This window comes from Parasteatoda tepidariorum, chromosome 9, assembly GCF_043381705.1.
Source record: "Parasteatoda tepidariorum isolate YZ-2023 chromosome 9, CAS_Ptep_4.0, whole genome shotgun sequence".
Taxonomy (NCBI): domain Eukaryota; kingdom Metazoa; phylum Arthropoda; class Arachnida; order Araneae; family Theridiidae; genus Parasteatoda; species Parasteatoda tepidariorum.
The window spans coordinates 31,421,970-31,437,298 of NC_092212.1; the positions used below are offsets into that span (position 1 = coordinate 31,421,970).

A 15,329-nucleotide genomic window follows, 5' to 3' on the forward strand; every position below is an offset into this window, starting at 1 on the left:
TCTCTTAATAAAAATATTCCCAGTCATCACTTTTTTGAATTGTTACCAAGAGGTGGAATAAAGCAGATCTCAGACACCAGGCTATTTGTATTCCACATTTATTTTAGCATAATCATGAAGAGCTAGCCTCCAAGTGACATAAAGTTGAAGTCCTTTTGAATAAAAATTAGGGAAAATCTTGCAAAATAGTTTTGATGATAGCAAAACTATTTTGCAAAATGATTTGAGTTTGACGTCTCATGAAAAAAGGGTAGGTCCATTGAATGGGTTAAAGGAATAATATGGTTCTCACTTAGTAAAATATTAATCTGTGCATACTTAAACTAGAAATAGATTAAAAGACAGGATGTGAACAATATAGTGTGAGAAAGAGCTTAGTTTTGAATAATTAAGAAGAACAATTTAGATAAAGAATTATATAAAAATATTTCTTAAAGCTTTATATGTCACTATATACATTATAATTCATTACTTACAAAGTTCATGGGAAGTAGAAATTTTGTCCAAGTCTTCTACATGGTAATAATCATAACCAGAAGTGCCAAGAACTTCAAAAGGAAGATAACCAATAATAGGTGGCGCCCTAAAAAATAAATGGATTGTTATCAAAAATTATGAATTCAAATCTTAATAAAAATTTAAACTAAATCTAGGTCCTTGACAGTATGCATCTTACTGTATCACAATCATTGATACAGCATGGACAAACGATAAATCTCTGTTTAACAAGTTAAGATGGTGATAACTAATCCAAACAGTGATAACAAATGATAAGTAATTCAAATCAATTAAAGTCCGGAGAATTTATAACACTTCTACCTTAAATCAGTTAAAATTAGGCCAAACCAACCATAGTTCAACTAAGCCTGAAGTTATGTTACATATGTATGTTACATTTAGGTAATAAATACAAAAACCTATAGGCTTCATAAAAAATTAGAAATAACTATAATCATGTTTAACTATAGAGAATACTAGGAAATGGGCCCTTTTTTTAAGGGCCATTAAATTGATATTCCCTATACCAAAGTTTTCTTTTAGATTTAAGAGCCATTACCTGAATAATGTATCTTATTGATATTGGTTAACCTATTGGATTAGTTAGGTCTAGTCTCAGACCGTTAAAGATGGAAGCATAGAAAAAAATTTCTTGCTTTAACCAATTAGAATTGGTAAATTAAACTTTAACACTTGATTAGCATAAATTTATCTTCCATTCATGCTAAATTATTTATATATATATATATGAAGAAAACAGTCTGACGAGCTGGGCATATAGGTGAAGACCAGAAAAAAAAGAGCATATTGTGCTTTATTAAAGCATTATTGTCAAGAAAGGGATCCCCCAAACGACACAATAACAAAGTTTTCAGAATAAAGATTAGGAAAAATCTTGCAAACAAATCCTGATGAATTTTTGAGTCACATGCAAAGAGGAAATTATTATTTCTTCTAACTAGTGCAAAAAATAGGTCCAGGAATTTTGCCGATATAATAAAATGTGAGAAGACATTTAATTTTAAACATCAGATAAAGAAATGACAACAAGATTTGTTAGAGTTTTTTCTTTTTTGTGTTACACATACACACATAATGCAAACATTTATTGTTTTACATAAGAAACCTAAGAAAATTTTTTATATTAAAGCTAAAATTAAAGTCATACACATGCTGATTTTATTTATATACTTAGTAACTAAAGAAAATCTTTATTAAGAAGCTATGAAAGAAAAAAGTTTTAATAAATGATTTTATTAATCATTTTACCTGTGATCTAAAAACAAGAATTTCCACTCTAGGCTATGCCTAGAAGTGAACTCATTTTTTGCATCATCAGATAAATTGACAATACGTAATAAGTGAGGAGTCTGGAGTCTTCCAACTGCTACAAAGCATGACCGTATTTCAACCCCACCTGTAGGCATTGAGCAAATGCTGCTGCAGCTGTTACTATCACAGTCAAAACTTGCAGGATTAGGACCTAAAATGTTTATTGCATTCTTTAAACAATAATAAAATTTTAATGCTATAGTTAAAATATGTCTTATTTAATATTATACTAAAAGACATTTTATAAAGAATCTTCTATACAACAGTATGATAAAATTATAAAATAAATTGGTTACATTGTACAATATTATATGAAAAATAAATTATTTTTGGCATGCTTTTTAATTATATTGCTAAAATAAAAACCTAGATACATTCAGAATATACAAATAGATGTTGAATAAGAAATGTTGAGCTTCAATTTAAAACTATATTTTAGATACTGTGTGTTGTCTTCACCCTTTCTGCAGAAACAGCAAAAACTACTCAAGAAAAAAAAATTCTATGTTCCATTATTTCTTGCTAACAAGAGAAATATGTAGGAGTAAGACTGGCAGAAAATTTAAATATTTAGACCACTTTTGCCAGAAATTAAAAAAAACTATTTGAGTCATGCATATTTTTTCATACATTTCATCAAAAACATAACTGGGAGATAAATATGAATAATGTTGTATATAAAAAAAAATTTATTCTATATGATACATGTATTTAATAAATCAAAGGTGTGAAATAATAGTACATAAAACAATAGTAAAAATGTATGCATCGCAAAATTTTATTATTTCTATAAATAATTAAAGATTACTTTAATATTATTTTTTTCAAAAATTAACATGCAATATTGGTTAACATTGTATAAAATTGTTAATTTTTTTTTAAAGTTATTTTTTTCTGCTCTTCTTATTTTGAATAATTATTACGTATGGATAATATAAAAAAGACTGTCCCTTTTTTTCTTTTCTCATTCTAGTTCTTTACTTTTAGTCAAAATGAGGTTCAAAGCAATAAAATATTTTCTACATCAGATTGCTATAGGTACTTACTTGTACACTTGTTGGAAAAATGCAATAATTATTTTATGTATTGTTAAAATGGTTTTATGTAATGAAATCTAGGAATGAGAAAAAGGGTTATTAAATAACTTTAACCAGCTTTTAATTAAATTAAATACAAGGTGCATTTGAAAAATTTATTAAAGAAAATATCTTCAATATTATTCAAAGTAATAGTCAATAGCAACTATACAATTTAGAATTTGCTGAACAGCTGCTGGAAACTATCAGCAAACTTTCTTTTTCTTTTTGGAACTAAGAGAAGTCTCAAATTGTTGAATATATGCAATGTCAGGAAACATTTTTCCTTCTTTCATCCAAAACTCTTAAACCACACAACACATTTTTCATTCACAATTTCCAAACCAAATACTTTTACAAACATTTAATGTGAAGCAAACTTGACGTTCACACTTTACTCCTTTTTAAGAGACATAAATCTTTACACATTAAGTGTGTAAAATCAGTAGAAGTGCATACTACAATTTAACTGTCCTGGTTTGGACACTAATGGCTCACTGGGTTTGAATTAGCAGAACATCCTAACCACTGTAATTATTCAACCTTATGACAATTTACATAATTTTTCAAAAACAACTTGTAATCTAAATGCTCTATAATAAAAAAAAATTTCACCTTCGTAAGAAGACGGCCAGTGATAGAATGTACCAAGTAATTGGACTAATTCATAAGAGTTTGAGCCTTGAGAATGAACTGGTCCACGTTTCATATGAAGAAGTATTTTCACAAATGAGTCTAGATATCAACAGGGAGAATAGTAAAAATTTAAAAAGACATAAATAAGAGATAAAATAATAGAGTTTCTAACATTGAGAAAAACTCACCTTTGGATAATGAATTACTTGAAGTAGTAGGTGCATTGCTAATTAATTTATATAGTGAAGATTTATCAACCTCATGAATAATGTCAAATACTGATGAATAGATGCGGCTCTAAAAAAAGGTACTTCAATTTAGTATATGAATAAACATACACAAACAACAATCTTTTTACCCTTTTAAAATGTATTACAGCACAAAGTGACAAAAAATAAATGACATTCATATAATTTTAACTTTAATTTCGCATTTGTTTTCGTATAGTAGCTTCAAGCCATTACTTCAAATTGAGTATAAACAAAATATGACGGCCCACATTAAATATCACAGCCATGAACTCAAACATTAAAGCAATACTATCAGTAACATAATCACAAATTTGCTTCAAAATTACTACCTTTGACCTTAATAGAGAGCTGTAAACATGTTGCAAAAACTTTTGCTATGGGCCTCAATTGATTTACTAAAAAATTTTCCCATTCCACAAAATTTTAACAGGGAGGCCAAAGTTTAATTTTTTAGCAAAATCCCCTGCCTCTAAGACTAGCTGAATGATTGAAAGAAAGAAACATTAAATTAAGTATGGTAAATAAGATGGCTTTTCTTGTACTGTGAAGAAAGTCAGGAAAATTGACTTTCACCACTTTTGAATGTTTTTAGTTCTGTTGTGAAGCAAAATTAAGTCAAAGCTACACTTTCGGTTTCCAAAGAACTTCTTTTGCCAAGGAAGCCTAATATCTTCCAAAATGTGTTTACAATATCTTGTAGTAATATTTGCCTCTCCTTATTAAGCGGTATAGTTGCTAACAAAAAAACGGAAAATGAAGGGGGAAAACAAATCATGAAAAACCATGACTACTGAGGGAAACAAGAGTGGCTAAAAGAAGCAAATCAGAACAGGACTCATTTTCAAGCAGTATAGAAGAGAATGACAAAATTATGTCATTAGGAAATTGACATTCATATAAATGAAACAAGATTACAGAGCATTAAGATAAGCTGATATACAGGAATTTCGGCATTATCAAAGTTAAATTTATGCCAGAGGTTCCAAAAATGTGCAGATTTTTTTTCTTCAAATTTTTGATCAACAGACATATCTGTTGTATTTCCTTAATCTAAACTTTAAAGCATACCTGGTTTTCCTAATGTAACCTATGTATGAAGTAAAAGCCTAAAACAGTTGCTAATACAGATAAGATCTTTAAAAGGACTAAATTTAATTTTGTTAACAGGCTTAAAAAGTATTTTAAAACCAGATATCAAAAATTTTGCAGCAAACAGAGGTGGAAAACGACATAGTAATAAGTTGATTGTAAAAATTAATAGAGGAATGCGCATTTAGGTCAAATAAACTTAGTAAATTAAATTACTAAGTACTAGCAAATTAATTATATGATAATTAATTATAGTAAATTAGTACTATAATTTAATTATAGTACTAGTAAACTAATTATAGGGTAATTAAATCCCAATAAGCTAATGAAAATAAATAAGTTCGGAATTTAAAAAAGATAGAGTCAGAGCAGAGGTGCACAGAAAATGAAAGTATGAAATGTAGAAATCTGTTGGCAATTTAAGTGGTTACAATTACCATAAAGAGTAAAGAAATGGCAAAATGTTTAAGATGAACAGCGGTAGAAAAATAACAGTGCTCAGTTACTAAAACATCTTAAAGAAGGTAGGATAAAATTAATTTTCATATCTGAAATTATTGAACGTTGAGGTCATAAAAAAGACAATAAAGAGTGACTTCTGAAAACCAGCATCACTGTGTAGTAAGACAACTAAGTCTAGAAAATATATTTTCTACCATGATAATATTTGAACAACTTGCACGAAAATATCTCGTATGAGACAGAATGATTGCCTATCGCTAAACCCTAAATTTGTTTACAGAATTTATTATTGGAAAGCAGTTTACTTAAAACAGGAATTAACACATGGATAATACCTTCAATTTTAATATTAAAAATAAAAAGTTGTTAAATTCCTGGAATCATTTGTTTAAACAATCAAAAGTACTAGAAACAGGGACATTAGTGAAATGAGAAATATTAAGTAAGAGCATAGTTAAAAGAGAGAAAATGGTGAGACAGTTTCAATAATCGAAAGCTTAATAGATTTTTCCCACGAGTGTGAATAATATTTATTCAATGAAAAAGATTGCGCAATCCTCTAACACTTTTGCAACATATGTTAGTGATATTGTGATAAACATATCATTTAAAAATATAAACTTTATATAATTATTCAAAAGAAAGATATATTTTTTCTTATGACCTTGCTAAAGAAGTGATGGTGAATGAAATACACCTAGGAACTATAAATAAAATATTAACATATAAATTATGCAAGAGTAAAAAATAAATATAAAGCAATGCATATAAGAAAAAATAAATCATATTCATGACATGAAAAAGTTTGTTTGCATTTAAATATTTATTTATAGAACGATTGGTCAGGTTAAGGAAAAATATCGGTTCAACATAAAGAGAGGAACAAATTGTTTACTTTTTAAATAAAAAAAAATACTGATATATTTTTTATATAATCAGTATGAATAACACAATTAAAAAATTACACTATGAACAATAGGTAAATCATAGAAATTTGAAGCATCAAAGAAAATCATATCACCTTCACTCATAAAATAACTAGCAAATAAATTTTTAATTTTGAATGAAGGTGGGAAAATTGTTTGCTTTTAAAGATCAAACAATATTTATAAATATTTTTGATACATCGTTTAGTTTAAAAATAAAATTTCCGAAACTTACTAAATTCATGCATTAGAACTAAAATATACATTGGATTTGATTCAATTTCTGTCATATTTTAGGAGCTTCATACATATTTTTTTACATATTTATTTACATACGGAGTTTTAATAATTTTTTTCTTTAACTTACTTTCAAACACTGCAAATTTATTAATTAATATTTATTTGTCATACCCTCAATACTTACAGGTAAATATCCAAGAAGTGATGCAGTGCTTTCAGATGTATAAAGAATCTGGCCATTACATGAAAAAACAATGATAAAACCATCAAGTGCCTGGAAGTTCAAAATAGCAATTTTTTAATAATTTAAGCACCATGCATTTAATAGTAAGTACTCTGTGTATAGGTAATTGCTTGTTAAAATATAACAGCACAAAAAAACTAACGAATTTGTGCGACACTGGCAAAGGGGTTAAAGGGTTATAAAAGAGTATATAATATTTAACAATATCGCAAATATTGGATAGCTAAACTATAAGAAAAATATTTTGGAAAACATTCGATGTATTTGTAATTATTTCTTAATTATAACTTAAATTTCATAATTTTTTTTTAAAAAAAAAATCTTAAAAGTTATATCTTACTTTAGGTAGTTGAATAAATTTAATTTCCAAAAAGTGTTTTAATTCAGACAAATTAACTAATTATTAAGAAGGAAATTTTTTTGGGAAAAAAAAAATATTTATTAAACATATATGCAAGTCAAGCACTTATAAAAATAACACTTCAAAATTTGGTGATATACAAATACAGTTCAAAAAAGGTTTTATTTTAAAACATTTAAAAATTATATTTACTTTTCTCTTTTAACATTTACTAAAAACAAGTATATAAGCTATATTATGTAGAAAAACAAATTTTTAAAAAAAGTAGAAAAGAAAAATGACCCTTCCTGTTGAAAAAAAAAAAAAAAGGGAGAGAGAAACTGCACTTTTTTAATAAACTTGAAACAACTAATTACACTTATTTCACGATAAAATGAACTTACTTCTAACATAAGATGAGTGAATTCTTCGTTTGATAAAAATGAAGGTTTCCAATTTTCTTGAACTTTTACACTTTGTGACTGAACAGATAACTCTAAAACATATAAATAAAATAAATAGCACATAATTATAAAACAAAATATAAAGCTACAAATAATTTTAATAACAGAGTAAAAAAAGACAGTAAATAAATTCTTTGCTAACTTTAACTACCCATTAAAAATTATTTTAAGTAAAATATTAAATAATTTTAGATCTTATTGCTTAGAACTTCTTATAAGCTTAGATATCAGTAGAAGTATCAGTATATGCATAGATAAAAACAATCTATTTAAACAAAATAAATTTTTTTTAAAAAAAGGTAAAATTAAGCTCTAAATATAACGGAAAAAAGAATCAAGGGAAATTGTATTACATCAGGGTTGTCCATAATCATGATTAAATACAATCCTTATTATAATTCTCATTAAAATTTCAAATGCAACTAACATTATATGGAATCAAAATGCCTTTGTTATTGCAAATCAATAATCAGCTCTAATTATGATTTTACAATTGCAATCCCATAATGCTTATAATCAAATTTAAAAATACAGGGTGTTTATAAAATCCCGGACCCATTTTGATGTTTAATAACTCATACAATAATAAAGATAGATTAAAATTAATAACATAAATGATTAGATAGACTCAAAAAGTTTCATGACCCTTGTCAATGAACTTTCACGTGAGCCCCCTTCGTCGCACGGAGAATACCAACTCGATAGTCGATTTCACGCCAGGTAGCGGCAAGCATGTCGGCATCCACAGAGGCTATTGCGGTTGTAATTCTGGTTTTTAGGTAATCAATGTTCGACACGATCCTACTGTGAACATTGTCCTTTATAAATCCCCAAAGAAAAAAGTCCAGCGGCGTTATATCAGGTGATCTGGGTGGCCAAGGAATTGGACCTCCTCGCCCAATCCATCTTCCTGGAAAATGGTCATTCAAAGAACTAGTACGAACAATGCAACCCCAATGAGGTGGTGCACCATCTTGTTGCAAAAAGACATGTGGCTGAAGCTCTTCTAGTAGTGGAAATATGAAGTTTTCCAACATGTCTAAGTATACGACTGATGAGACATGATTGCCGCTACCTTGCGTGAAATTGACTATCGACCTGATATTCTGTGTGCGACGAAGGGGGCACACGTGGAAGTTCATTGACAAGGGTCATGAAACTTTTTGAGTCTTTTACCTTTTACAAGTTCATTATTTAATAGTCCCGTCTTGTCGTTTAAAATTAAAGCAAACATTAACTATTTTAAATAGTTTATTTAAAGCAATATATAATTTCACTTAAGCAATAATATTCAGATTCTATATAAACTTTAATTTTTCATTTTAAAACTTATATTTACCATGCCAAAGTAAATTTAAAACCCTTGACAATAACCATGTTAGCCAAGATCTATAAACTTTCAGCAATCATACATGTTTAAAGAGAAGCTACTCGGTGATTTGCATTCAAAAACTTGAAGAATTAACAATTTTGAAAAAGGATTAAAGAAAAATGGGGTAAAACATGAGGTATGTAGCGTTTAAATATTTATTCTCCCCAATTTTAAAAAGAAGTTAAAAGCTAGTCAACAGAAGGGGCTGCTAATCGGTAAAACTATAAACAAATATATTCTTTGCCAGTCACCCCCATTCTGAATGAAATATTTGTTGAGGTATCAATTAATTCTAAAGCTGTGCCACATTATTTCCTAAGTACAATGGAGAGCACATCTGTAACAAACTCTTAGTCAACAGTGCCATCTGTTAACAAACTGTGTAACTAATTTCGCAACTTAGTAAGAATAAATAACCTGGTTAATGGTACAGAATGCCGCAAAATAATATTTCAATTTCCTTCTGTTGTTCATTAATTCATTTTTTAAGCAGTTTATCAGTTAGTGATTTTTAAGACTTTTGCTAAATGATGAGGTACTTTTATATTTTTGAAAAATTCACTTAAAAACTTAATTTTATAATATCTTACCATTATGGTTTCTCAGGAATGATATAGTTGCACGCAGGACGGATGATTTATCCATCTTTCGACTATTCGATGTGACCATCGAACAAAGCTCATTAATGAGCATATTGAATTGATCCCTCCTTTTTTTCTCACTGAGATTTCGAGATTTGCTGTAAATATAATATATTTATTTTAAGAACACTCATAAAAATGGGAATCAGCTATAAATCAATTCATACCACATGCAATAAAATTTAAATGCTAAAGTTAGAAATCATTATGCTGAAGAATGGTAAACAATGAGAGAGAAAAATTCCTTATATATTACTTTCTTCATTAAAAAACAACTTTTTAAATACATGCAAGAGATGATGCAATGAATGTAGTTAACAAAAATGAGATTTAAAAAATGAGAATTGAAAATCGAATTGAAAAGTCAAATTTTTGCTTTGAGAAACATTTTATATTATTTCAAGCAGGAGATAAATATAATAAGAGGAGATAAAAATTTTAGAAGTTGCATCATGGAAGGACAAAAATTTATGTACAAAAAAGAGGAAAAATCTTAATGCATTTCTTAATATCTACAGAAACCAGGGACTAACAACAAAATAAATAAAAAATTTTATATGCTGTTCAAATTTAAAAATAAAACTTTGAAACGAATCACAGAATGCAAACAATAAAAAAAAATTTCATGACTGATTTTGAAGATAATTAAATAACATTTTTTTTTTACTAATTCAGAAACCTGAAAATTACCCTATGTTTTCCCAAGTTAATTGATGGACTTTTAATCAATTCAACTGATTTCCTTTCATTTCTTTTTCACTTAAAATAAATTATTTTAAAATTTGAGCTGTAAAACATGGAATCAGATTAGATTCCTTATTTTTCAACCAACTTTCCATAATCCAGGACAATTTTGAAACGTCACACCAAATAAAGGGAGCTCCAACAGCAAAGCAATAAAACAAAACATGCTACAATTCCCATTCCTAAAGAGCATTCAGCATATCTAAGTCCTACTTTGGTAATGTGACAATTTTGTAACAGAATGACCAAACTTACTGCATTGTAAATAGCTGTATCACCACCATTCTTCACAAATGTAAGAAGGAACTGTGAATATGCAGATTGAGAAAATGGAGATCTCTTTAAACGATCGCTCAAGTAGATTAACTAGTGAAGATAGTTCACAAAAATGGGATTAAACAGACATATATAAAAGGGTGCAGCAATAAAATTGAAGTAAAGCTTACCATTGTGACAAACATTGCCAAAGAGGCTTGTACCAATATTCATTTACTCTAATATGGTTGATTTCTGCTTTTTTTAAATACAATTTTATTGAATTTATATATATTTAATAGGTTTGTAGTAAAAGTTGGGTTCAGAAACTAAATTCTTCCCACAATTTTCACTCAATTGCATGGCCAATGGAAATTTTAATATACCTTACTGGACAGTAATTATTAAAAATGTCAAAACTAACTAATTAAAAAATCAACACCATTAGCTTTTTTTTAGATATGTTGTGAGGTAATTTATAAAGGAAAAAGAACTAAGCAGGCAAAAAGAGATATTTTTCAAGCACATGTAACTACGTTTTTATTTTATTATTTTGGGATGCTGTTTTTTGATGTTATTTGCTTTAGCACAAACCAAAGATTATTGCTACAAACATCACTAAGAGCTTCGAAAAGAAATGAATGGGCCAAAATAGTACAGCAGGATAAAAAGTAACAAACGTTACATTAAATTTTTATCTAAATTTGGGAAAACTCAAAATATTTTTTAACATTCATACTTTCACGTCTTGGGGACTAAATAAAGCAAATTCTGCATTCAGTTGAGCATCCAACCTGGTTCCTGCACCTCATAGCCCAAGATCAAAAAAACTAGGATGGACACAGTAGATCCCTGCCTCCCATTGTTACATTATTGCTACAAACATCACTAAGAGCTTCGAGAAGAAATGAATGAGCCAAAATAGTACAGCTGGGAAAAAAGTGTAACAAACGTTACATTAAATTTTCATCTTAATTTGAGAAAACTCAAAAATTTTTGTAACATTCATACTTTTACATTTTGGGGACTTAATAAAGCAAATTCTGCACTCAGTTGAGCATCTAACCTAGATATCTGTTCCTGCACCTCAGAGCCCAAGGTAAAAAAAACTGGGATGGACACAGTAGACCCCTGCCTCCCATCGGCACCACTGAGTTTAGTTTTTATGCAACATTGTTATGTGGAATATATTTCACTTTCTTAATTATTTTTTAGTATAAAATAGAACTCAATATCAAAACAGTGCAACTAAAAAATTCAATATACAAACTACAACTTATGAAAAGTTGCTTTAGCATTAGAGGATTGATAGATAATTGACATAGCAATGTGTTTTTCCAACACTTGTTAAAACTTAACAAAATATTTGTAATCTAAACCTCAAAATTTTTTGAGGAGTTCTATTTAAAAAAAAAAAAAAAACATTTAAAATAGAACATAATCTCTCCATAATTGAAAATAATATTTAAGATAGTCGATGATCCTTTCTAGAGTATTTTAATATAATTAGTTTGGACTCTTAAGAAAGTAATCACAGTTTCAAATTATTGTTCATCAATCGCTGACATGTTTATATTCTACTATAGATAATAGCACCAGTAAGAGGCAACTGTAGTCACAATAAAGGAACTGGATAATAATACAGTTGGATAACAGAAATACTTATGTATATATCAAATTTAATTTTATAATTTTCAATGAAACAAATTTAGGTAGCTGTGTTATGTCTTTTTTGTTAATTTAGTGAACTGATAAATAAAAATTACACAACCTAGAATTAATTCTTATATTTTAGGTACTACAAAAAGAAAAAAAAATTGGCATTCTGTATAGAGTTAATTATTCCAAATAATCCCTACAGAAAAAATTTTTACACTAAAAACACTAAAACTGTTTTCCAGAAATTACAGCTACTTTAATTACTTTTTACAGCAAATTAAATTATTATTTAAAACATTTTAATAAGTCATTTAATTTGAAATTAAAACTCAACTTAAAATTAAATTTCAATGATATCAAAGAATGCTTAATAGCTTTCAAAAGTATCCTTTTTTTTTTTAAGTGCTTAGGCAAAATAAGAAATAATGTGTTGCACAAGAATTTTTTGCATCAAAATTTAAATTTTTTACATCCGACAAATAAATTTATGAGATTTTATATGGAAGATGCTTCACAAAACAAATAAAAACCTATGCAGGCTCACAAACTTTAGTAATACGTTTTTCTTGACAATTTAGACAGAAACACATTTTCAAACAGTAGAGGAAAGCTGATTTTTATGAAATTATATTACCAAAGATAGAAGTCCATATTTGAAATTTTAGTAACCAAACAAGGGTTTTGGAGCAGTTTTTGAAAAAAAATTTCAATTAAAATATATTTTGCTTAAAAAATATTAATTTTTAAAATTTTAAGCTTGCATAATAACTCTTAATACTCAAACTTAATTGAATTAATCTTATTACATACAATGTGATTTTGGATTTCAAACTAAGTTTATTTTAAGAAAAATATTTTTAGTTTCAATCAGAAACCGAAATATTGGAATAATTAATTATTATAGTACTATCAAATCAATAGAGGGGGGACTTTGAAAACATGTACAAATAAAAAATTACAACTCAAATACTGCTACAAATCAAACGTATTGTAAGCACTATCTGACTTTGTAAAAATTTTACAAAAATACATCATACAGAATATTTTTTTAACGAGTCTTTTTAAATTTTGTTGTCATCTGTTTCTCAAGTCTGAGCAAAATTCAAAGATGCTCATAAAATTAAACCAATGTTTAGAATCTTATTACCTTATAACTACATTTAAGGATTTTTTCTTCCTTTGAATAAATAAACAAAAGGTAAATATTATTATGAAAAAATTATCAGCCCTTCCTTAAAGTTCGTTAAATATTTAATTATTGCACAATTTTTTCAGATAATATTGAAATAAAGCTTTGTGTTGGCGTTAGCATTTTGCGGTTGATACCTGTCAGAGAAAACTCAGTGTTGTTATGCTCTTAATTCAAAGAACATTATGTAGTACTAATTTATTTACTTGCATTACTTTAAAACTATTATCCTTGCACATCAAGAGGAATAAACTACCCTCACAGTGAAGCCGCTTAAGCTAAGATTGGTATTAAAAACTACTTACATTTTCTCAGTCTTGTACCTGGATGAGAACCTAAACATGGGAGAGTATTAGGAAAATGATCGAAAATATAGCCCTCACACAGAATATGTTTTCAGAATAAGCACACAATATATAAATACATTAGTCTTAAAAATCATGTTCCGAAGCACCCAACTTCAGCTAATTGTTTATAGTTCATCTCTGTGATTGAATGAGTTTAGTTTACAAATTCTTTTTTTTAAAACCAGATATTGGTAAAAAAAAGCACCAGATATTGGGATATTGGTAACTATAACATCCCACAATAGATGAACCATCTCAATTGTAAAAAATTTTAATATGAATCATTTTTAGACAACTTTATTTTTAAAAAATGCATGGAATTTTTAACATTTGTGTGTACTTTGTCAATAAAAAATTTTTTAATCTAGACATAGATATTATCAAAAATACTTTCCTTAAATATATTCATAGCAACATAGCTTTCTGGAGATAGATGTCACACCATCTGAATTTAATAATTTCTTACCAGTATTTTGGTAAAAAAAAAAAAAGGTTTATTATTTTCACATTTACACTATCAGTAACTTATGCTAGACCAAAGTTCTCCCTAGAAATAAAAAAAGGGCAGGGGGCTTTCTCATATAAAAATGAACTCTCGACACCTCAAAATGTCTAATATTATAGAATAAATCAATTTGATTATCAACTATTTTTAAATTACCCTCTTATACTATTTTATATGCGTATTTCAAAAAGAAATTCTCACTCATTATTAAAATAAAAGAATTAGTAGTTTATAAAAACAACTAAAAGCATGCTAAAAGGTAATCACTGTGCATAATTTAAAAAAAAAACTAATTCAAAAAAAAGGAAAANATGTCTAATATTATAGAATAAATCAATTTGATTATCAACTATTTTTAAATTACCCTCTTATACTATTTTATATGCGTATTTCAAAAAGAAATTCTCACTCATTATTAAAATAAAAGAATTAGTAGTTTATAAAAACAATTAAAAGCATGCTAAAAGGTAATCACTGTGCATAATTTTAAAAAAAAAAAAAAAAACTAATTCAAAAAAAAGGAAAAATAAATATTAGTCGATAAAAAACTTTTTATATAAAAACTGAAAATTACGAGAAAATGAACATATAAAAGCAAATTTTTGAAAAAAAGGCATTTATTTAAAAAAATAATTTTAAAATCATTTACAAAATTCAATTAAATACCCTTCCTCGAAAAAAGAGAAACTTATAAAAATTTAGCCAGATCAGAATAATATCAAAGTAAATACATATTTTTAAAAGTATTCAGAATTAAACCTATAAACACAGATAATTTTACCAGTGTATAATTATTATTTAACCAATGAATTAATTTTTTTTCAAATGGAGTGTGAATAAAAAGGCAATGCTTTTAAGGGATGGCGGCCTATTTTTTTTAAAAAGGGCATTTATAAGGAACAAAGAGCAGGCAAGGTGGGTAGGTCTACGAAAAACATTTAGCAAGAACACTGAACTTGGGAAAGAAATCTGTTAGTCACTTAAAGCATATGCTAGTAAATTTTTGTGTTGTCTGCACTTAGTTCTGTTGCTCCTCACAAATATGCTACCTCCATATTT

General features: G+C 27.4%; 1 protein-coding gene across 11 annotated transcripts in view; it reads right to left on the reverse strand.

The window, feature by feature from the left end:
* LOC107440780 (neuronal PAS domain-containing protein 2) overlaps nucleotides 1-15,329 on the reverse strand; it is a 110,519-nt gene that overhangs the window by 14,695 nt on the left and 80,495 nt on the right. For 7 of the 11 annotated variants that reach the window (XM_043048163.2, XM_016053813.3, XM_043048164.2 and 4 more), the window contains 8 exons: nucleotides 13,724-13,753; nucleotides 9,521-9,669; nucleotides 7,499-7,590; nucleotides 6,695-6,784; nucleotides 3,731-3,839; nucleotides 3,522-3,641; nucleotides 1,768-1,981; nucleotides 477-583 (listed from right to left, as the gene is read on the reverse strand). In XM_043048163.2, the coding sequence (XP_042904097.1) occupies nucleotides 477-583; nucleotides 1,768-1,981; nucleotides 3,522-3,641; nucleotides 3,731-3,839; nucleotides 6,695-6,784; nucleotides 7,499-7,590; nucleotides 9,521-9,669; nucleotides 13,724-13,753 (911 nt within the window). Of the gene's footprint in view, nucleotides 1-476; nucleotides 584-1,767; nucleotides 1,982-3,521; nucleotides 3,642-3,730; nucleotides 3,840-6,694; nucleotides 6,785-7,498; nucleotides 7,591-9,520; nucleotides 9,670-10,570; nucleotides 10,682-13,723; nucleotides 13,754-15,329 lie in introns of all 11 variants that reach the window. The other 4 variants (XM_043048166.2, XM_043048165.2, XM_016053820.3 and 1 more) reach the window with 2 other exon arrangements.